This window comes from Pinus tabuliformis, chromosome J (assembly GCF_031772625.1).
Source record: "Pinus tabuliformis cultivar Carrire ecotype Pingquan chromosome J, CPIR1, whole genome shotgun sequence".
NCBI lineage: Eukaryota > Viridiplantae > Streptophyta > Pinopsida > Pinales > Pinaceae > Pinus > Pinus tabuliformis.
In genome coordinates this window covers 136086201-136111989 of record NC_142295.1, presented here as the reverse complement: position 1 = coordinate 136111989, position 25789 = coordinate 136086201, and the positions used below count along the sequence as shown (strand labels likewise).

The 25789-nt window shown below is 38.3% G+C and overlaps 1 protein-coding gene across 1 annotated transcript; it reads left to right on the top strand.

Annotated features, from left to right (window-relative positions):
• The first annotated feature begins 9500 nt into the window (after positions 1 to 9500).
• LOC149225996 (uncharacterized) lies at positions 9501 to 10769 on the top strand. The gene has a single exon (XM_089375189.1). The coding sequence runs from the start codon at positions 9506 to 9508 to the stop codon at positions 10580 to 10582; it is 1077 nt and encodes a 358-aa protein (XP_089231315.1). The 5' UTR covers positions 9501 to 9505; the 3' UTR covers positions 10583 to 10769.
• Positions 10770 to 25789: the final 15020 nt, after the last annotated feature.

The window sequence follows — 25789 nt, the reverse complement described above, 5'->3', positions numbered from 1 at the left end:
GCATTGTTTATTTTCTGTGTTTTAGAATTCGTATGTAGGTAATTTCTATACAGGGTTAAAACCTACACTCTTCAAATCAATTTCATGAAATATTTAGCACCACTCCAACAATCCAGTGGATCATCCATCATCAACAATGGGAATATGTACGTGATAGTGATCTTATTCAATGATCTAGAGTCCATACATATCTACCACAATCCATCATTTTCAATGTGGTCAATGTTAGAATCATACATGGGCTCATACTCTCCCTGATCCATCCCTTCGACAAAAACTCACCTACTTGTTAGTCAACTCAATGTTTTTCCATCAAACTCATTTTATGCACTACTTAACAATGTTGCACTTCAAATGCTATCTTCCTTTTTTACGGCAAACCTTTTGGCAACTATATGTGTGCTATGTTGTACTCTTGTAACTTCTTCACTTCAACGAAAATATTTTTGTCATCATACTTATCTACTTCCCTTGGAACCATAGCATAACAATGTTTTGTCTCTAATATTGTGCTTGAGAAATTCTTTGCTAAAAACAACACTCCTCTTGACTCCTCATCTTTCATATCTAGTGACTACAATTTTTCCCCATCTTTGGCAATGGTGTAGGCATTCTTCCTCTTGTCATGCATTGCACTCCTATCACATTGTCATGTCCTTCCTAACAATAAGTGATGTAATAATCTATGGGTATGGTATCATACAAGAATTCATGATGACATTATTCTATGTGAAACACCATTGTGCATTGATTTGTAATAAAAAAATCCATCTTTGTGTTAAAACTAAAACAACCAATATGATTGTGTTGGTTTTGTAGTGTGCTAAACTCAAATTCTTTACCATCTAGTCCATGACCATATTTTATGTACTCCTACTATCAACGATAACCTTGTAACACTTACCTCCAACCTTGCACTTGGTTCTAAAGATATTATTCCTCGGTTATCAACTTTCCTTTGGTGTTTGTTGTTTTTATGTGATCATTCCTTTATGCATCGTCAAACCCGCGCTATGTTTTGTTATTGTCATTGTTACAACAAAATATAGCACACTATATGATGTACAGTCCCAAACATCAAGGAGTTGAATTTGTACTCCCACTATGACCTTAATACATTTTCATCTTTTGGTTGGCTTTTCTGCAACTCAAGGGGACTTTCCCAAGGATAGGATTGTTATGTCTATGTAGTGGAGGAACTAGGTCATGCTTGAAGAGTAAACCTTAACAAACCAAGTGGTTGTAGTATAGGTGGATAAATGAATGTTGTTAGAAAAAAATGATAGTGAAAAACCAAGACTGATGCATAACAAATCTTGGGCAAAATGGAGTCAAGGAAGATCACTCTAAATATGGTTGTTGGTGAATAGTCGAGGAAAGAGATACAAATAGCATGCCATAGTCAGCCTTTATAGTGTCGGAAATAGCTATAGAAATGAATTTTCGAGAACCCTATCAATGCAACTCTTGAACAAGTTTACGAAGTTGTTTCCCTAGAATGATAGGTGAAGATTAATATATGCATAAATATAAAAAAAGGAAATTAGAGGGAGAATTTCCTCACATTACACCCATCCAAATGATAGATGCTCCATTACAAGGCGTACACAACACAATTTTTAGAAGAGATTCCTGTAATTATCCTACAACATTAAAAACATTCAAAAGTATAAGCCTTACATATGATAGAATGATTCCTTTGATCTTCCCTTAAGCTTCAAGAGTATGAAGTACATATGTAGCCCAAAGGGAGAGCTCCTCAATCCCTAAAGCCCCCCCAACCATTAAATGAAGAGAAAGCTTATTTTTATAGAGTGTGTTAAGTATAACTTATAGGAAAAAAAATTGTAGTCTCCAACTCGATGACAAGTCAAACAAATAATATAAAAAATGGAATAGTTAGATCCTTCTCAATCAATAGTTGACCATGTCAATGTATGTGGACACTACTCTCCGCAAAAGAGCTCACCCTCATCCAAAAATAGGTATAGAGATACAATACATATCTCCAAGAGAGAGCATACCACAAAAAATAGGCATAATAACCAAGTCAAAATGTTATAAGCCCATAAAGATAGACCCATCCACGATGCATGCATGCAAAATATAATCAAATATTTTTATGGGATGATGTGCTCCAAGGTCCACTTAGAAGATCTCACTAAGTGCACACTAGAAGATGCATGAGTGAGAAAACAATATAATAATCCTCCTAAGAGGATGCTCCATAACAATCAGACCAAAATAGCAAGTGGTCCACGAGATGCATGCAATCGATCCACACATATGAATCCCAAGGAAACCAACTCCATGGATGAATGTGTAAAGTGTCGTCCAGTTGGAGTGCTCGATAAGGAAAATGAATGGTTCACTCCTAAATAGTAAGTGTAATGTCTCCACATGTGCACCCTCCAAGATGATGCTCCATAAATCGAAAGAAGACCCATGTAAATGCATGCAATGTACCATGTGTGGCCCTTCTCAAGCTCTAAGTCCATGCACGATGCATGTGAGACACTAGTCCTCCTAATATATCACATGCTCCTCAATAGAGCTCCTCTATAACAACCTCCAATAAAACAATATATGTTCCAAGTAAAGAGATGAAGGTACTTTAAAATAGAAGTCAAATGACGCAAAGTAAAGCTAAAATATCCATGCAACAATGATGAGGGAGCACCTAGAGAGGTTCCACCTAAAAATTGTGCCATGTAACTACCTCAACTACCCACAATCAATCAAATAATTTCCATTTGAAGTGTGCCCTAGGAAGAAGCACCAAAATGGTTAGTCTCCATCAACACATGTGCCAAAACCCTATGATGTTCTCGAATACCATCAACTAATTTCCCCAAAACATGCACACAAGAGGAAGTGACCTAGAGAGTTTTTCCAAGATGGTTACGCTCCTCATTAAAAGAATACTAAAATAGTCCTCCATATGCCATGTCATATAGATGTCTAACCGACCAAAGAAAGTGTGCCTTAGAGAATTGTGCCAACCTCTCCACTAATATTAAAACAACCATGCATGCCTTGAAACTATGCCTAAGAGGGGAGCGCTCCATCAAAATCATTAAATCTCCTCCAAAAGAAATTCCCTCCATGTGTGACAATTTCCAAGTGAAGTGGGACGCTCAAGCAATTAACCTTAATGTAGATCAAATAGATTAAATTAACCATTGAATGGTTAAATCGACTGCAACATGTTTGCAAAAAGGTTAATGCTCTAATAAAGCATAGTCCAACCTCCCAGTATTCACCTACTAATTAAATCAAGTTGAACATGTGTGCCAATGTGGGAGGTTCTGCTCTAACATGTGTTATACCATGCAAATAAAAGGTTTTCTCTAGCAATAACCCTACCATGATGACAACTTAATGATAAAATAGGAGTTCAACCTAGGCTTGAACCTAGAAAAAACACCAAAGGACTATTTGTTAAAATTGGCAACTAAGGCCAAACTCCATGTGGGTCAGCTTATTTATGGCAGCTGATATTTTTATTGGATCCCTCTCATCGAGAGGTGTAGGATTAATCTAAAGATCATCCGATTCCGATAAGTATTTTATGAAGTTATGAATTTATTTGTATTACATGACAAATTGTCAAGTCGACCAACATCTTATGTAGGCTCGGAAGCCCAATAGTCATGTCCATTCATCATATACTTTTTAGTATAAATAGAAAAGGATTTGAGGTCATTTAGAGACACATTCCTCATGTGATCTCCTCTCCACGTCTTGGGTCTTTGGAGTAGAAGAAACAATAATGAAGGATGCCCTAATCCAACGCAGTCCTGTAATGGAGACACCTAGCCGCAGTAAAGGAAGACATTCTTACGCTGTTCATTACACAGTTCACACGCTGTCCATGAGCATTACACGTTGTACATGATAAGGAACGCAGACATGGAGACATTTATACGATGTCATGTATACGCAATAAAGTAATAACGCAGTGATGACGTTGTTATGTATACGCAGAGACTGATATAGTATATGCAGTAATAACGCAGTCATGGCATTAACATATATGCTGTTATGTATACGCAGAGACTGAGCACGCAGGTTCATAGAAGCTGCAGTGACAACCTACTGAAGCATGCAAGTTCATAGAAGCCGCAGTGACAACGTAATGAAGCACGTAGGTTCATATTAACGTGATGGAAGCCGCAGTGAATTAACATAGTGGAAGTCGCTGAAGCACGCAGGCATAAAAGCACACTCAGCCGCTGTCATAAAATAGAGCCACAGTCAAGGGTTTGACTGCACCGCTATAGCAGTCATAAACTCAGGTGATTTACATATGTATCACTGTGTATCCTAGCAGCCTCAACATATATATATATATATATATATATATATATATATATATATATATATATATATATGATAGCACTCAGCAACAAGAGAGTGTATCTACTTATTACGCTGTACTTATTCACTGCTCTAGGAGGCCACTATACATTGGTCTTAGATACCCTAAATCAATATATCGTATTGTATGCTTGAAGGAATCTGGAACATAGCCTAGTTGCTTTGCTAGGCTGCAAGCCATAGCAAGCAACTAAGGCTGATATACATTGGGCAACATGATGAATGGGCAGCATGATAGATGAGATCATGGGCAGCATGATGTATGAGATCATGGACAACATGATGTATGGGCAGCATAGTGATCATGAGCAGCATGATGATGCATGATGTAGCATGATGGTGCTACACAGTAAGGTGCAGCAAATGGACGAAATGCAATGCTACGATAGGTGAAGCTGTCACCTTGGAGAATCAGTTGAAGCAAAATGCTTCAACTGATCTCATGTATCATAGTTATAGGAGATGATCTATGCTCTGATCTAGATAAGTCAAAGGGTTGACTTCTATTGTAAATGTACTATCTTTCTCACTTCTCTGCTGAACTTTGAAGAACATAAAAGAAGAATTGATCAAGGGTTTTCCCACATTGTGGGGTTTGTCCTTGGCTAGCGCCACATCCTGTGTCCTCATGTCTTGGCTTGTTTTTTGCAATTTATATTTATGTTCTATCTGCAGTTTACTTTAATGCTGATGTGATTGCTAATCTGGAAAAGATAATGAGCTAACTGTGAAAATTGAAATAAATTGCTCTAGCATAGAACATACCTAAAATTAACACTATTACATGATTAATACATCATCAAACCTAAAATTAACACTATTACATGATTAATACATCATCAAACCTTAGAAAAATGCTTTCTCAAGAAGGAAACATGTAATACACCCCATTCTAACTCAAGTTTAGGAAAGAAGTACATCAACAAGGTTACTAACATTATAAAATGCATTTCCACCTTGGTGATACCTAACAAATGTTACAATGTTAAGTCATATCACCTAGGGAAAATCCTACCAAGGCAAAATGCACTACCACAACATGTATCATCTAACCACAACAACATCATAGGAGAAGGGGACAATAGAAAATGCTAACCCATCCAATAATAAAGTATGTCCTCACCACACATCCAACACAAGAGGATCAAGTAGAGTACCCCCTCCTAGGGACACAAATGAGACAACAACATCACATGGTCACTTGGAAACTCCAACAAAATCATGAAACACCTAACACATAGCACCATCACTTAACCCTTGCGAGCTAGAACCATTATATACCATGAAAAAGATGTAACATATCCAAGATAAATACATATACAAAACCACCATGGTGAGATAGCATGTTCCATAACCATCAAATGTACAACTAAGGCATGATCAATAAGGAAATCTCTTATGAGATGACCAGTAAACCAACAATCATAATAATCCAACCAAGGAGAAGCAAGACTCCCCAAAACCAAAGACCTCCATCAAATATTTTAATACCAAGAAGATAGAGGCCTTAATGAAGAGATTTCTATCCAAGTTAGTCCAAGGCTCCAAGGTACCAACAAAATATCACACCAATGTCATGAAAATCACAATATAGAACCTCATACAATGTGAGGTGTAATAATGACAACTGATGCTTTGTCTTCTAAAGTTTATCCCTAGGTTGAATGTGTGTTTGCTAATTTGTGTGCACACATATTCATTATGGATATCCTCCACATGTGTCACAATATATTTGTTACTTGTAGTAGCCATTTCCTCTTTATCATCCTCTAAAACAACCTTAACCTTTGTCTTTGCTTTCCATGCTATTTTCTTGTCTTGTTGTTCACTCTCATCATGCACATCTTCCACCTTCTCATCCTCTAAATAACCTCTACCTTTGATTTTGCTTACCATGTTATTTTCTTGTCTTGTTCGTCCTCTAATCATTCACATCTTCCACCTTTTGTGTAGGACTACAACCTCTCACCACAACTAAGACCTCTACCATGACCAAAATCATTCTTGTTGGTATTATATGCTAATTTCTCCTCAACCTTCACCACCAACCTATGAGCTTCCTCTACTAAAAATTTCTTATGCAAGTTGACACCATTTTGAATTGCAAATTTCAAGCCGTTCACATACCTTAACAACAATTTCTTCATTATTCATCCTCTTCATGTCCAACTCGAATTGATATTTTGTTATGTCCAACTCGAATTGATATTTTGTTAAGTCCAACTCAAATCCATATTCTGTTAAATTATTGTGTACTTTTGTACACTCTAATCTCACTATATATTTTAGACTTGTATAGACAATGTCCATTATTAATCAATATGCAAGTCTCTCTCATGCAAATTTGACACCATTTTGCTCCAACTTATCCCCCTTATAGCCTTTTTTAATTCAATGAACCTACACAAAGCCCCATCATAGTGTAGTGTGTCGCTTCAACTTAGTACTCAATAATTTTGTTCTCTAAGTGTCTTCCTATCCTTTAGAACTCAAAGCATTTTTTCATTCAAAAAAAAATAAAGTATATAATTGGCTACCATGATTGGTAAGGTCACCATATTTAGGATAAGTTTATGTCTAGCTGCCAGGTAGAGGTTAAAGTTGCTTCATTTTAGTAAATTAAGAAGTAATTCATGCATTATATGTGCAAAGTCTAGAACCTTAACATAGAGATTAGAACGCTATCTTGTTATCTTGTATTGGACCCTTTTTGGTTTCATTGTGTTCTTTAGAGAAGGCTTCTCAGATTGGGGGAGCCATTGGGAAAGGCCTCTATGGAAACATGGCAAGCTTTCTTAGTTATTATCTCGATTAGTAATAAGGTTCTTGTATCATCTACAAGTGTATGGTAGGAAAAAATTGTAAATGCCATCATCATGCCATGATTAATATTTTATGGATATTTAGAGTATGTCAATAAATTGTGTAGTTTTGTACTAGTTTGGGTAACATTGAAGCTCATTGTTAAAATGAATTACAAAAATGATATGTCCTATCCTTGAAATATTGAAAGAAAAAAATGTTACAAATACCATATAGCTTTTGCAAAATCCTTGATGGATTCAAACTCATAACTCCTCATTGAGACAAAATGGCACTCAAATTTGCTTATGTGCAATGCATCTAAAGAACTATCCTTTTCCAATACAACAACAATATTATCTGTAAAAGCGGCTTGAGGCCCATACCACTGAACCATAATACAATAAATGCCTTCAGCAAGACCTCTCATTGCTAGTCTTATTATCCCTTACACTGTTGATTTTGGAAGATGGTGGTGAAGACAAATTTCAACATTGTTTGCATAAGTGACTTGGGTGCTAACCATTGAACCATGATACAAGCAATGCCTTCACCAATATTGTTATTGCTGGTCATATTACATAATCTTGATTTTTGAAAGGTGGTAGTAAACACAAATGAAGAATTTCATTATAAATCATAAGAGGCTAACTAGAAAGATGAGACTCCAAGACAAGCATTTCTGAGCAACTAACAAATTCTTTGGTTGTTACAAGCAATTCTGAGCAACTAACAAAGTGTTTGGTTGTTTACTTACTTATGTAGCTCTCTGACTCCCCAATAGTTTGCATCTTGTCTATTTTCCACTGTATTCAACCGCAATTCTTCAAGAGGAATTCTTCTTCAACATGTTGCATCAGCTATATTTAATGGATTTTCCATTTTTCTCAGATTAAATGAAGATTCTCCTTAAAAAAATTATAAATGAATATATTACTAATTTATTAGTTATCAACAGCATACGTGCATAAAGTTGTTTGCAACTTAATGATAACAGTGCCAAAATGATTTAGCTAATTACATTTACTTTTGTAACTCTATTTAACATCCTACACTAGGCTAATCACATAAACCCTTCAACTCTATTTAATGTCCCATCCGAAACTCATCCCTTTTTTCAATTACCAACATTGACATTTACTCGTGTTGCCATCAGCTCTTAGGCTGCATGTACACAATCACTTTAACTCACCTTTAACTACTAATTTATAGCCATTGTGGCTCCAGAAAGCAACGATTATTTTTACTAGAGAGATATTACATTGCGAGCTTCTATAAAAGGATAAGTGCACACCAGTTTCAAACTCATTAACCCCTTCTTACCAATAATTGAATTGCTATAAATTATTGTCAATCTATTCTATAAAGCTCATAATTAAGTACAACTATTTTTTTCTTGAGGTTTCCTTCTCACTTATCTTGTTTACCATATTATGTAACCAAACGACACACCTCTCCAAAGTAAATTGCCACAGTTAGAATACTTTTAGGACACTCTTCCTACAACTGGTTGGTTATTCATGCTTGTATGATATTCATTCATTTAATGGAATAAATCCTTCCATTTTGAAACAATCTTTATTTTGTAGTAAGCATGTCTTTCAGATCAGTATTTTTCTTGTATGAAAAATAAAAAATAAATCACTGCTTCAACATCCATCTACATAACTCTCTTCCTCCCTCTTTAAGGACCTTAAAAGTTATAACTCATGCAAAACCCCTTAAACCTAATAGTTATAACTCATGTAAGATACTTGAACCCTATGTGAGATGAATTTGAATTTACATGATCTAGTTTTATGAACACTTTTGAAGTCACTGAACTCTTTTGCACGACTTCCGAGTCGCCATGTCCAAGGCAAAAAGATTTCAATCCAAAGTAAACATAGAAGAGCAATTTCATGTTTTCCAAATTTTGTCATTCTCAATGTGCTTGATGCAAATACAAGGAATATAATTGGGATTCTCAGATAAAGATATGAGAGGCTTGTTGCCTTCTATAAAACCAGTGAACATTATGTCAATTTTTTAAGTTGAAGCTTGAATACTGAAAATATCCGTTTACATAATTATTTGCTTTCTTAGATTAATGATTTGACTGCTATTGGTGAAAATCACAATGAAGCACAAAATAGAGAAACATGGGCATCTTAGTCGGAAACTACTTGAAAGTTGTATGGAAAGCAGGAAATGTATAATTTGATTTTAACTTGTGATTTTAAGGGGCATATTTCTAAGTTCTTTGAAGCATTGAAGGGAACAGTTATCTCAAATTTCTAAGCCTTATTGTATCTTGATGTTAATGATAGGAGGCAGCTTCAATATGTTGAACAAGCAGCATCGTATTTCAAGGAAAACATGCAATAAGACATGGTTCCTCTTTCTTACTATCATGCCAATTTGCACCCTAAGCATATATTTGCAGGGTCAGAAGATATCCTACTTTTTGCGCCCCATTTGGGACACTCCGCCAAAACCCTTTCATCATATCCCTCACTATGATGCCGAAAATGTCTCCATGGGGCACCTTTGTCACCTTCACGGCTGGCAGGTTCGGCAGACTCCTCGGCAAGTTTATGATGCTGTATTATTTAGTAATGAGTTGGATATTCTTGAAATCAGATGGCAGGAATTGCTTCCTTCAATAACAAGGTTTATTATTCTGGAATCAAATACAACTTTTACAGGTTTGCCAAAGCCATTATATTTTGCTAACAATAGAAAGAGGTTTGAATTTGCCAAACACAAGGTTGTATATCGAATGCTTCCAGGCCAGCACCTCTTACCTCAGGAGAAACCTTTTGATCGAGAAAGAAAACATAGAGAAGCAATGGAAAGTCTAATGAGAGAAGCTGGTGTCTCTTATGGTGACCTGCTTATCATGTCTGATGTGGATGAGATTCCCAGTCAACGGACAATTAACCTCCTTAGGTGGTGCAACAATATACCATCAGTCATGCATCTGCAATTGAGGAATTATTTGTACTCTTTTGAGTTTCCAGTTGACTATAACAGTTGGCGTGCATCAGTCCACATTTATCAGCGTCATACAAGCTATGATCATGGTCGTCAAACAGATGAGCTCTTCACAGATGCAGGTTGGCACTGCAGCTTCTGCTTTCGACACATAAGTGAATTTATATTCAAAATGAAAGCATACAGTCATGTAGATCGCGTGAAGTTCCCTTATTATTTAAACCCCTCAAGGATTCAGAATATTATTTGTCAGGGAGCAGACCTGTATGACATGTTACCAGAGGAGTATTCCTTTCAAGAATTAGTCAAGAAGATGGGTCCTATACCCCGCTCATTTTCTGCAGTGCATCTCCCATCTTATTTGATCGAGAATTCTGACAACTTCAGCTTCCTTCTCCCAGGTGGCTGTTGGCGGCCTACATGACTTTTGGAGATACAAACAGAAAACTGGAACGCTGTCCAATTCATGAATTTCAACTTCACCAATATGTACACGGGGTTGGTTACAAGTTTCTTTGGTCTTACCTCACATTTGTACTGCTTATGGGACAGTGTTTCTCTTTGTTTGGAGAAATTGCTCCATAACTGATGTGTTCAGAGTCTCCCCTGTTTGTCACCCTAGATTCAAATATATCAAACAATTTTTCCTTTGGTTTTGGTTGAAAATGCGTCATTTATTATATTCGAAATCAATTTGCATATAAATGAAGAGCAACAAATCCAACAACACAGAGTTGTCACACCAGGTCCTCTTGCCTACATAAGAAACTAAATTTAACATCTCAAACAATTATTGCCAGCCAAGGATGACTAATGCAATGATTATCACTGGTGGGACTCATTAGAATCTAGTCTCAAACATCTTGAGTAGGTTCTATAATTCATGCAAAGGGTTACCTTCTGTTTTTTATCACGCAAAATATCCATATCTCCCTCGTGCTGCTGCTTCATTACATCTCCATATACAGGAAAAGGGAATGAGGTTCCGATGACATGGGAACCTTGCCAAATGCCCTGGTTTGCGGTTTTGGTCAAGGATCTATATCCACAGGTAAAAGGTTCTGACTCCTGAGTTCCAAAGGTGTGCTTAAGCTAATGAAAATAAGAAAATGACATCCAATGGCTGGGCTGCAAAACCTCTGTACTTTTCAGTTCGTATCTTTTACAGGATAGTAGATGGGTTTGTTTCTCCAACTTTAATCCTCTATAAACTTAGTCCAGGTAAAAGTTGACCAACCATTGGGTTCTAATTTGTTTAGCATCTCTGTGTAATATTTTCAGTAATCTTGTCTACAATGTCTCAGAGCACTGCTCTGATATTTTCTACCTTATTCTTATTTCTTTTTTGCTTTCTCTTGACACATCCATTTACAAATATTTTCATACCAAAATTGCATTTTTTGAATCGCTTGAAATCGAATGATACCTGAAAAATATCTCTCCAATCCTTCTTGGAATGAAATTGGATACTAGGAAAGCCACATTCTATCACTTGATGCTCAGAATTAACAAAGACCAACATACCCTCCTCTCAATTAACAGATGAGAAGTGCAAATGGACAACCAGCTAATTCCCACATCAAAACAACTACACTGCTAGCACTAATGACAGCATTACAACAATTGACAAATGAGATCCACAGTTAAAGTGATCAGCTTGGAATTAAACGGAACCTGATATAAAGAGACCCTTTTAAATTTAAACAGTGAGTAACTTAAACTACACGTTACAGGAGTGTTTTGTGCCAAAATCAAACTGCATTCAATCTCAAATCCTTCAACTGACAAATGCTGGCAAACACCAAAGGGAAATCTTAAGATGCTTCCTTTAAACTTTACTAATGCTTCCCAACTAGCCACAGGAAGAAATGCTGACAAAACTAGGGGCTAGGAAGTTTGGCTATCATCATGCCCCGCCTGCTTGCACTGGCTATGACAACCCCCTGCTATTTATTTGGAAGGGGGAATATCACCAATCCTGTTTGACGAACCAGTCGAGTACCCCTTGAAACACTGCAGTATGTTAAAAAAATATGGTTTCGCCAATAACATAATAGCATGCAAATGAAATCGTCCACATACAAATTTCCTGTCATGAAAACATAAAATCAACCACACTGTTGAAAGTGTACAAGTCGTGCTGAAGAAATAATGAAAATATTGTTATTCAATCAAATGAGGAGAGGCTTAAGCATCGAGGACTTGCTCAATCAGTTGGTACCACTATTGCTAGGATATTGCCAATTATCCAACGTGCCATGGTGTCCCCAACTCAATTCCCACGTGGTCAGCTGCACTAAGTCTATGCCATCCATTCTACCTTCATTATCATTCTTGGAACAGGGGAGAGTGCTTGGGCATTTCCCGAGATTTGTTTCCATTGAGAAAATGAGAAAACATGTTGTGCTTGTTGAAAATAACGACAAGAAATGCTAAAATAGAAGTGCTAAAATTAGCACTGCTATAAATAGCATTTCGGGATACATTCCAATTTTAGTTAGTCCCTAAACTAAAATTGAGAATTAAAATTTGAATTTGATCTTAGCAGCTATTTGTAAAATAATTAATTAATTCATCTTGAGTTAATTAGTTGTAGAAAATCAAACATGAAGTCTATGTGAAGACATGCAACAGTTTCTCCATTGATTGAGGAAGTTATCCCTTGATTAAAGGAGATCAGGATGAGTTGTACTTTGAGTTGTAATTAGTTAGCTCAGTTAACTGAGTTAAGTCCAGTTAGATTAGTTCAAATAGTTTGTTGAACTAATTGTGAGTTCAGTTAGTTAATGCATGCATGCATGTAACTGCTGCACTTCAGATAACTGAATATTCTCTCATAAATAACTCATGCATGTTAGTTCAGACAGAGACCCAGTTGAGATCAGATGATGGGACAATGTACTATCAGTTGCAGGAATATTCCATGGAGGATATCTCTTGCATGCAGAAGGAATTTATTCGTTGGAGATTGAGCAGTTACTTTTGGGTTTGATGAGTGTGTGATGAGGCCAATTCACACAGGTGGCGGCATTGGACCCCAAGGAAAACTGCGCAAGGAAATAGGGGGCTTGGAGGGCTGAGGGAAGGCATATGTTGTGTCTATTCAGTCTGTGAGTTATACTGTTGGATTGTACTGAGAGCATGATAGCTTGTGAGCTAATGCTTTGTGTAATCTGAACATATTTCCACTTGTATGATAATACAGAGATCGAGGTTTTTAGATGAGGCTTTCCCCAAAGTATTCTTCTGTGTTCATGTGTGATTGATTTCTCATTCTCAGTTATATGTGTTCTATTTGATCTTGCTCATAATCGATTAAGCTTCCGCAAGTTTGTTGTAGAAGTAGATCTTGTATTTTGCTTTAGTATATTGCATAATTTGTTGATCGAGGAGAATCCTCCTGGAGAGAGTTTGAGACCACATCGTCTCGAGCCTCCATGGGAAGGAAACATCGTTTTCAATGTGGAAAAAATTGAAAGATCTATATCAAAACAGCATCGATCAGAGGAAGCTGGCGCTGAAAGACAAGCTTCGGAAAAACAAGTGTGAAAAGGGCGACACGATCTCTACATATCTGAACAAGCTCACCACCTGCAAGGATGAGCTTGGAAGTGTAGGGATCACGATAGCCGATGATGACATGGTGAGTCTTGCTCCCCTCGGTCTTCCTAAGAATTGGCATAGCTACCAAGACTCGATTAATGGAAGAGAGAAACTGCCAGATTGGGAACGACTTTGGTCGGATCTAATGCAGGAGGAGATAAGAAGAAGCACCAGAGATGGATCTTCATCAAAGCAAGATGATGAAGAAAATCTAGCCTTAGCGAGTAAGGCGAGGAAAGGGAAAGGGAAGGCGTCCCATCCCAAATCCGGTTCTTCCCATGGTGGGAAGAAGTTTGACAAATCAAAAGTGCGATGCTTTCATTGTCATGAGGTGGGCCATTATGCTACGAATTGTCCACAGAAGAAATCCAATAAGGGATCCTCGAAGGGATCAGACGGTGAGGCACTGGCCTCACAGTTCGAGTTGGATTTCTCTCTCATCGCATGTGTGGTTTCATCCATGGTGGGATGTGTTTGGTACCTAGACAGTGGAGCCTCTTTCCACATGTCCGGCAACAAGAATCTTTTCAGTACCCTGGAGGAGAAGGATCTCTAGATGTGGATCGAGATGGGCGATGATGGAAAGTACCGTGTTTCAGGTGAAGGTACGATTGTGTTTCAGAGGGAGCATGGAGCTCCTCTCACCCTGACTGATGTAAAGTATGTACGGTTCTGAAGAAGAATCTTGTGTCTGTCGCTATGCTAGAAGATAAAGGCTTTGATGTAGTCTTTAGTAAAGGAAAGGTATTCTTGAGGCATATCGGTACTAGACAGACAAAGAGGATTGGGATTTGAGTAAAGAATCTCTACAAGCTGGAGGTAGACGACTGTGCTGCATTGAGTTCCAAAGCAGAGGTGGTGCAAAGCTAAGATGTTGGCATAGAATATTGGGCCACTTGCACCATGGGGCCTTGAAGATCATGCAGTAGATTTCTACCGGACTTCCCAAGGGAAAACTGGAGTATACAGATACATGCAAAGGTTGTACCTTGGGTAAGTATGCGAAATCTTCCTTTCAGGATCGAGACAATAGAGCTGGAGCAATCCTGGAGCGAGTTCACACAGATGTTTGTGGACCATTCTCTACAGCCTCCACCGCTAAACAAAGGTACTATGTTATTTTTATTGATGATTTTTCTCGTAAATGTTGGATCTACTTTATGCAAAAGAAGGATCAGACCTTCTTGAGGTTTTGTGAGTTTAAAGCCTTGGCAGAGAAAGAATCTGGAAAGAAAAAAAGCCTTGTGTAGCGACAATGGTGGAGAGTATGTCTCCCAACAGTTTAAGGACTTCTACGCAGTAGAAGGAATTAAACGGGAGTTGACGACACCCCATAACCCACAGCAGAATGGGGTGGTCGAAAGGAAGAACAGATCGATTGTGGGAGCAGCTCGAGCGATGTTGCATGACCAAAGCCTACCACTTCATTTGTGGGCTAAGGCATGCAATACAACAATATACTTGCAGAACAGAAGCCCACACCATATACTGGGAATGAAGACACCTATGGAGGCCTTTTCCGGGAAGCGACCAGATGTGAGTCACTTCAGGATCTTTGGATCATCGGTTTATTGCCATGTGACCAAAGATGCCCGGAAGAAGCTAGATCCAACAGCTGAGTTGGGGATACTTGTGGGGTACACTAATACACCCCACAACTATCGGGTGTTCCTGCCTACCAGTCAGAGGACAATGGTACGCAGAGATCTGAAGTTCGACGAGTAGAAATCCATGCGAATATCACTTGAGAGGGAGCTCAAGTTGCATGCAGAGGAGGAACTTTCAGTTCCTAAGGAGGAGGAGCCTCAGATTGATGTGGAGCAGCTGCATGCAGAGGATTTGGGAGTGGAGACATCCACTCATGCTGAGTCTTCCAGAGATGGGCGAAAACACTCAAGGGAAGTTGACAGGTTGATGCTAGATGCATAAGAGAATGTGGGACAACCATCTTCTCAATGTAGACAAAGGAGGTCACCCTAGCGGTACACTGGTTACATGGCCGTGATTGGGGAGTGTGTAGAGTCCGAACCTTCTTCATTTGAGGAGGCAGTGCAACAACTAGTCTGGGTTGATGTCAATGGTAGAGGAGTACGACTCTATCATTCGGAACAGTGTGTGGGATGTTGTCCCAAGACCTCAGGACAAGTCAGTGGTGAGTTCCAGATGGATTTACAAGGTAAAGCAGGCAGCTGATGGCAGTGTTGAGAAACATAAGGCAAGGTTTGTTGCCCGTGGTTTCTCACAGGTCGAGGGGATCGACTACGATGAGACCTTTGCTCCTGTAGCAAGGTACTCATCTATCAGATCGATGTTGGCACTATTAGCTCAGATGGGTTGGAAGATCCATCAGATGGATGTGAAGACAACGTTCCTCAATGGGAAGATTGAGGAAGAGGTGTACATTGAGCAGCCAGAAGGTTTTGAGACCTTCGATCATGAGTCGCATGTGTGCCAACTCAAGAGGGCTTTGTATGGGCTGAAGCAAGCACCCCGTGCTTGGTACACCAGGATCAACAGCTATTTCACCGGGTTGGGCTTCACCAAGAGTGAAGCAGATGCAAACCTTTACCACATCATGGTAGAAGGTAAGCCATTGATCATTGTTCTTTATGTGGATGATTTGATTTTGACAGGTGATGATCAGTTGATCAAGTCTTGCAAGGAGGACCTTGCAAGAGAGTTCGAGATGAAAGACATGGGTCTTATGCACTACTTTCTAGGCATGGAAGTGTGGCAGAAAGATGGGGAAGTATTTGTGTCTCAAGGAAAGTATGCCAATGAGATACTCAGGCGCTTCCACATGGAGAAGTGAAAGCCCATGCAGACTCCTCTAGCTGGGAACTGGAGGAAGGAGGATGCTACTTTAGGTGAGGTAGTAGCTGCTACTGTTTATCGGCAGCTTGTGGGTTCACTTATGTATCTAGTGAACACACAACCAAACTTATGCTTTGCGGTGAACCAGCTGAGTCAAGCTATGGTTCAGCCTACCAAGCTGTTTTGGAAGGCAACAAAGCATGTGCTGAGATACCTCAGAGGCACATCTCAATATGGATTGTGGTACAAACAACGAATAGAAGGAGTGAAGCTTCAGGGCTTCACAGATGCAGATTAGGCAGGGAGTCCATTAGACCGAAAGAGCACTTCTGGAGGAATCTTCAACCTTAGTTCAGCGACAGTTTCTTGGTACAACAGGAAACAGAGGTCAGTTGCACTTAGCTCAGCAGAGGCTGAATAAATGGTTGCCAGTCAGGCAGCATGCGAGGCCATTTGGATGCGGAAGATTCTAATGGGATTGTTTGGTCAGTGGATGGATCCAACTGTGATCTATTGTGATAATCAGAGTTGTATCAAACTCTCCGAGAATCCAATGTTTCATGACAGGTCCAAGCACATTGATATCCGGTATCACCATCTTCGAGACTGTGTGGTCAAGAGGATCATGTTGTTGCTGTATGTTTCGACCGAGGAACAGGATGCAGATATTTTGACTAAGGCATTGTCAAAATGCAAGTTCGAGTTCCACAGAGACAGGATTGGGGTTATTGATAATCCCTTTCTTGTTGAGAGGGAGTGTTGAAAATAGCAACAAGAAATGCTAAAAATAGAAGTGCTAAAATTAGCACTACTATAAATAGCATTTCGGGATACATTCCAATTTTAGTTAGTCCCTAAACTAAAATTGAGAATTAAAATTCGAATTTGATCTTAGCAACTATTTGTAAAATAATTAATTAATTCATCTTGAGTTAATTATTTGTAGAAAATCAAACATGAAGTCTATGTGAAGACATGCAACAGTTTCTCCATTGATTGAGGAAGTTATCCCTTGATTAAAGGAGATCATGATGAGTTGTACTTTGAGTTGTAATTAGTTAGCTCAGTTAACTGAGTTAAGTCCAGTTAGATTAGTTCAAATAGTTTGTTGAACTAATTGTGAGTTCAGTTAGTTAATGCATGCATGCATGTAACTGCTGCACTTCAGATAACTGAATATTCTCTCATAAATAACTCATGCATGTCAGTTCAGACAGAGACCCAGTTGAGATCAAATGATGGGACAGTGTACTATCAGTTGCAGGAATATTCCATGGAAGATATCTCTTGCATGCAGAAGGAATTCATTCCTTGGAGATTGTGCAATTACTTTTGGGTTTGATGAGTGTGTGATGAGGCCAATTCACACAGGTGGCAGCATTGGACCCCAAGGAAAACTGTGCAAGGAAATAGGAGGCTTGGAGGGCTGAGGGAAGGCATATGTTGTGTCTATTTAGTCTGTGAGCTGTATTGTTGGATTGTACTGAGAGCAGGATAGCTTGTGAGCCGATGCTTTGTGTACTCTGAACATATTTCCACTTATATGATAATACAGAGATCGGGGTTTTTAGCTGAGGCTTTCCCCAGTGTATTCTTCTGTGTTCATGTGTGATTGATTTCTCATTCTCAGTTATATGTGTTCTATTTGATCTTGCTCATAATCGATTAAGCTTCCGCAAGTTTGTTGTAGAAGTAGATCTTGTATTTTGCTTTAGTATATTGCATACTCTGTTGATCTACAGTGGGAATTTCTACAGTGCTGAAGAAATAAAGGAAGTATTGTTTTATTCAAGATAACAAGAAATGTACGTCAAGCATGTTGTAATCAAGTGATATTTCTTCACATTCAACTCCCTGAAGAACATATTGCCATCAATCTTAGTTGAAAAAATTGGCATCCACAAAAAAGTTGGGACATCGGCCAAAAATTCGACAAACTATGGCAAACATAAAAAAAATTACAAAATATATTCGATGTTTCCGTTTTACTAAAAATATAAATCAACAACAACATCAAATAATAACATTGTCACATAAAATATGAAAGACAAACCAATATATAAGATGTACATTGTATAGGCTTTACCAAATGATTCATCAAAGTTCATATTGAATCCTGACAGTTGTCCAGTCAAGGACTTGTAACTAAAAAACCAAAAGAAATTTAATATATATATATATATATATTATAAAATGTATCTCATTATCATGAGTCATCTACAATGATCAACCTAGCACTGAGCTATTGATTCCTTTGGCCCCTTTTACAGGAAAAGGTAATGTCTCATTTGTTACTAGAAGGTCTTGATGCATCAGTCTAACAGCCATAGGTGGGTGTATGAGTCGTTGAGCATCAATCCATGTAGAAAGTGGTGTTGAGGCTAGCACATCAACCTCCTTAATATCAGTGTCCTTCTCTGCCCCACCAATGGTTGTGGGTCATCTTCCCCTGCCCCATGTACCTATTACTCCTTTAGCCATGTAAGTGCCTCCTCCATAATAAGCCTCTCAAACTCCACCCTCAACTCGAAGATGGTTTAAAAGGTTTCCAAGGAAATGGCATCCACCTTGAGGGATCTCTCAAGTTGCTTGACCCAAAGATTGTAACGAACATAAACAATATAATTAAAACATTGATACTCAGACATGTAAGAGGGTCATAAAAAATTTAATAAGTCATAAAAAATGTTAGGGTCATAAATTAAATAAATCATAAATGTGAACATGTTTTGTTTCTTGTGTGTGTTTTTTCAAACACATCCGAATTGGAGTCACAACCTAAAGCACTACAAGTTTTGCTATGCATCCAAATTGAAAATCTCCCTGAAAGTGCAGTTTTTCCACAATAATCTCTCCACCAAACATTTACAACAAATAAGATTTTATAGAATATTAAAAAGAAAATACATTTCATTCTAATAGCAATTAGAAAATAAAGAAAACAAAATTCAATTTTCAAATAAAACATGTAATTAAAATTCTAAAATCCAATGGCTTGCTTGGCATTAAAGTCTTCCTTTTTTGGATAATAATGTCAAAAACCAATACCCTGTTGGCATTCCTATACATCTCCATCTCTCAAGTAACTTTTACAATCAGCTAGATTAGGGACTACCCTTTAAATATTAGAAACCTTCCATAACCTTGCCATCAAAATCAAAATTAAATAAGCAAGAAAAAACAGGTCGAGGACAAGAATTGCTGCATGAATGGGACAATGGAGCATCCCATTCCATTAGTCATCAAACAAATCACATATCATTGCATGTTTTTTATATCCAAGATCACCCTTGTCCTCATAATAAGATTTGATAGCAACTTTGACCATATCCATGGTCTAGTACAAGTAGCCATCCCTCTCAATCAAGTAAAGAACCTTTCCCAAAGGTTTGTTAATCGTGCACACTTCCTCCACACCAACACAAAAGGAATCTCAAAACACTAATTTAGCATGATTCTCTCCTTTTGTCTCATGGTCTAGTACAAGTAGCCATCCCTCTCAATCAAGTAAAGAACCTTTCCCAAAGGTTTGTTAATCGTGCACACTTCCTCCACACCAACCCAAAAGGAATCTCAAAACACTAATTTAGCATGATTCTCCCCTTTTGTCTCATGGTCTAGTACAAGTAGCCATCCCTCTCAATCAAGTAAAGAACCTTTCCCAAAGGTTTGTTAATCGTGCACACTTCCTCCACACCAACCCAAAAGGAATCTCAAAACACTAATTTAGCATGATTCTCCCTTTTGTCTCACGCCAAATGCACAATCACACCACTCATCACAAATGAACATCCTCTCCACCTCTAATTGACAACAATTCAAAGATAGAAAATAAATGAATATGGTAGCAAAATGTATGATGTCAAGATGCAACAAATACATGGTTTTATATGTATTTTGTGATGCTCCCGTCATGTTCAATGACCTCCTTGATAAAGTAGATTACATCCTCAAGCATCAAATTAAAGCAATGGGCAGTATATAAAGTCCAAAACAATGTGGTGTGCCTCTCCATTATCAACTTGGCAACAGCCACATAATTAAAAGCCATATTTGTTACCACTTGCATAACATGTTGCACACCTACCCCTTGCACAAACTCATCCAACAATTCAATGTTGCATCTTTAACGGGCACCAATGCATAAACAAGTTCAATAAACAATGTAACCATGGAACAATGTAACAGTAAATGAAGAAGGGTCCTGGCCTTCCCATCAGTCGAACCATCATACATTTTGTGAATCCAATGGTCTCCCATGATTGTCATAGGTACTCCAATCTAGTAATAATATCGGCCTTTTCCTTTCGAAGGAAACATTGGTCTTGTCAATGCTCAAAGCTATCTCCACAAAATAGACGCCTCCCTGCAAGCTTGTCTACTTCTTCCTTCTCCTTTTATTTAACCATTGATCTGATGGAAGGTTCTGCACATGTTCAGTTCTCAGAACAAAGAAAGCTTGGGGAAAGGTGAACCCATGGGGTCAGTCTCATTGACGCTAGTCCCAAATATGCCTTTGATTCTTGAGGATCTAGCTACTCCAACAACACTTTCAAGATTTAGACTGGTTGTTTCTTTCTTCTTCTTGTAATTTTCATGGGCAGCTCAGGTGAGTTTTGAGCTTGAAACTGTACAAATCTCAACCTCTTTGCATAGGATTCTGGCAAGATGGTATTTCAAGAGACTGACCCTATCATAGATTTGCCACATAGCTCTCTATTCAAATTTTGTCGCTTTGTCCCATCTTCAAGTTCACCATTATTGGATTCTCATTACAACACACCATGCTTCCAAAATGAAAGCCTTTGGAATATTGCCAACGCAATTGTTCAACTTCAAAGCTAAGACCAAAAAAGCAAAAAAACTGTTAAAAAAACAAAAAACAAAAATACATGAAAGAACTCGAGTTAAAAACGTCAGACTTATAAAATTGTTCTATGATGCATAAAAAACAATAATAAGAGGCAAGCAGTGTGCACTTCGTAAACCCTTGTATAAATCTCAAAAAAGAGTTAGAGGGCTCATAGAATATGAAAACTGTATAGAAATCAATCTCCAACCCAAGAAAACACCTTTGACGGAAATGGAAACGATTGTTTGGCCCCCCTAAGATTGATGGATGATGATGCTAAACTCCTTGGCTCTCAATCCCCAACGACTACAAAGACAAATATAGCCCAAAAAAATCGAATTTTGGCATTGAATGCGCTTTTTCCCAACCTGGGGAATTTTTTTGGGTCATGAAGTGATTTTTTGGAAGGAGGAAATGTGATTTCATGAACTTTTCAAACAGTTGAGATTTATGCTGCCGATTTTTCATTTTGTGTTTGACATCGTGATGTTTGGTGATGCCAGCAACAATCACCAATTTTTTCAACTTGGGGGCCCATGATACATCATATAATGATAATTCTATTCAAGTTCAACAAATGACCACAGAAGTGGATCAATAGGACTAAGATGGCACAACCTGTACAGGTACAAAGTGGAAGTGTGAAAGTTTCTACTAGATCAATGCTGAAGGAAGACGATTATTAATATCTAAGAACAAGCTAAAATCTAGATGCTAAATATCTAGCTAGGAGAGAGTTTGAAATAAAGTGTCGGTGCAATGAGAATGCTAAAAGGCTGACAATCTCAGTGCTGAACAAAAGAGAGAGAGGATGCCAAGGCCTGCTGGAGCTGGCAGCCAAGGAAGAGTGAAGGGACCAAGATGCGGGCTCACCATTGGAGATTGCATAAATGACTCAGAAGTCAATTGTTTGTTTACAAAGACAATGGAATATATAACTACAAATGCATCAGAATTGCCTACATAAAATCAGAAATGTTGTCCAGACTTCCCCGCTCCTGCATCAGCTGAAGCCTGAAAGGTATGTCATTTTTTACTCCTGGGTAGTTGCTGAACAATTAGTGAACTGCCCAACTGACATTTGTTAAAATTATAATGTATATTTGTCAGGACAAGTGGATTTGTGTGTGAAATCCATTACAGTAACTAACTCTATCTCTCCTCTCTCAGTGACTGAAACTATCAGTCTCACAATATAAATAGTTTGTATGGTTTGTGACATGCCAGTATGCAATGGCAGTTTGACAGTGGATTTTTTTGTCCCACTGGGGGCTTTTCTCCTCTATAATCCAGTGTCACGGTCTGTGCTTGTCAGTCCACTATGCATTTAATTGTTGGGCTAATATTGGCATTTATTTCTGCAATGTTCCTAGTTGTTCTTTTTCTAAACATTAAGCATCTCTCTGAACACTGCCACTTTGCAGTGCCAACGTATCAATGCATTGAGCATTCGGATCTTCTAAAAGCCATCGCGTGACCAAAAGCAAGCCCCATTCCCATAAACCGGAGCTCAAAGGAGCACTATGAAAAATAAATTCAATCTTGCATGCACAAACCAGAAGCAGAAATCCATTATACCGGTAGAAAAAAAGTGCATAAAATGACCATGTCAGTAAAATAAAATATTCCGGAAAAGAATACACAAACAAAATTCTCCACCACTAGTAGTAACCTTTCCTGAAGAATTGAAAGTAGCTTAGAAGAACAATGACTCCCAAAAATAAAAATGCCTCAAATTACCATTGAGAAAATGGGAAGCATATTCTAAACAAAAAAATTCTCCACCACAGTATTAACCTTCGTTGAATAATTGAAAGTAGCTTTGAAGAGTAATGACCTTCACTGCATAATTGAAAGTAACTTTGAAGAACAATGACCTTTGCAGCATAATTGAAAGTAGCTTTGAAGAACAATGACTTAACAACAGACAGAAACATCTCGAATTAGTATCAAGAAAATGGGCAGAATATTCCAATCTTGCCGTGCAATAGATCCTCTTCTACAGGTTTCTGCTAACATAAGTAACTTCTGACAAAGACCAAGGACATAGGAAGGAAAGGAAGGAGATTCTATAGTGGTGGCAGCAATGCCAATATGCTACACATAGGCATATCTGGTACCTTTTTATTATTCACACACTCATGCACAGGCTTCACAGAGGAGGGAGGACACACGCACACAGGCCACATGGATGAGGCAGGGGAAGGCCAAGCAAGCAAGGATAAGGATAATCACCCAGAAACGAATTACCCATTTGGCATTATGTTATTTGGAAGGTCACCATCTCTGTGGATGCCCCATTGGCATAACGGTCATGGTATATCGGGGCTTATATGCTGCCATGGACCATTCCTCACAATCAATGTGAGAGAGGATGGATGGAAATTTTATAGTCGTAGAAACAATGCCAGGACACCAAACATCAAGAGATGATTTCTCACCGCATGTCAGAGTATTTAGTATAAACAAAATACCAAAAAATATATTTTGAAACGAGAATGCAGTCTTTAACTAACTTATTGGCAGTGCCACATACAAAACTGACAGAAAGGGTGAACACTGGTAGATGACCATGTGCCATAATGGCCAGCCATTGCTAAAATTATTACTGAGCAAGATAACATGCAGAATTCCCCTAATTTCAATACTCAATCAATTTACAACAGTTAAGCTCCATCACTGTGCAGGGAATAGACACAGAAAAATGTAACAAGTCAACTTGGTACAAATGTTTTGAAACGTCAGATAGAAGCCATCTAAGACTATGGCTCAATTAGTCCGCCTCAAACAATCAACACTGTCATGTTGGCCTAGATGGAAAGCCAAGTCAAATAAATGTAATCCATAACAACCTTCGTAAGCCTTCTTTCTGGTAAAATAAAAAGCAGCAAATTATATTGGATCAACAGAAAATTTGCATAGGATTTCAAAACTGTGCATTTATTTTAATTCGATACGAGGATCACACATATCCAGGCTGTTAGAATTGGGAAACATCCAGCTTATGACTACTGCAATGAACTTTCCCTCTAGTGAAGCATTTACAAACCAAAACCTGCTGGTAACGAGTTTTCTTCATGTGAGCATTTAAGCAGTCATAATGATTACTTCTGTTAATTACAAAATACATCAAAATGAACATGGAGGAGTGGCAGGAAATAGAACTGTATGGCATATTACACCAGCATATCATAATCTTGCTGCTGCCAAGGCCCAAAACTGATCAGTAAAGGTCCATTACTTAATTGTCAATGGCCCTCATTGACAGGAAGGTGAACCAGAGAATTCAGAGTCCCACTCTGTTGGCCCGCCTGTGCAGTTGGAAATCTGGAAGTTCCAGCTGGACTCTCTGAATGCAGCTGGGAACAGTGGTTTGCTGCAACTTGAAAGCTTAAACACTAGATTTTGTTGTCCAAAATAAAGGACATCCGCTTCAAATCTTCAATATCAGCTTTCATTAGGGACTTTCGCTGAAAATTTGTGTAAAATATTATTGTGAGTCGGATCAGCTTGAGCATGAGAGATATGCTGAGTTTTCCATGGCTTGCTTTGAGGTAAATGGAGATATATTTGGAAGTTGGAGCAGAAGGGCCAGATGCTTGAGGATTTCAAAAATGAAAATGCTGCGAGCATTAATGCTGCCAACAGACTTCATTTGTTACTTTAGACTAGTGATCTCTCAGTTGACAATTAGTAAATGATGATATATTGATTGGAGTATAGCTTCCAGGAGGGGCTGGAGGTGAGGACAATAACAAGTCTGCTAAGGTGGGTAGCTGGCCTGCACGAGTAGAGCAGAGTATTGATTTTGGTGAATTTTTAGGACTTATTCTGAGCTATTAACTATGCCTACATAAATGTCCCTGACAGCCCATTCACCTGCAATGGCTGCTTGGGAAAGGGTTTTGTCACCATAAGATGCTTTTGAATCCAGGACGTGAAAAAGGAAATGCCATTGTTCCAAATCAGCACTCAATTTCTGTTCCTCTAGGTCCTAAAGTTCAATTTCATATACTAAGTCCCTAATATCCTCGTGGTGTCTTCTGACAAGTTACTGTATACAGTCCATGTATTTGGTTCAGTCTACATGGCCATGAGGGCCAGGGGTTTAGGCTGCATGTGTTAAATATGTATCTGTAGTCACAATTTTGTGAGGGTTAGAAGCACGTTGTGCCATCCAAGGTTCCCCATTTTTCCACCCTGTTCTCGAAGTATCTGACTTCCCTCTGGGAGAGTCAAAGAAAAGTTCAGTCTGAAAAGAAAGATTCTCAAAATGAACTCTACTCTTGCCTACCTCAGCCATTAGTAAAGGGCCTGCCTAGGAGGTCACAGATGGGGACCTAAAACTTACGTTGAATATGA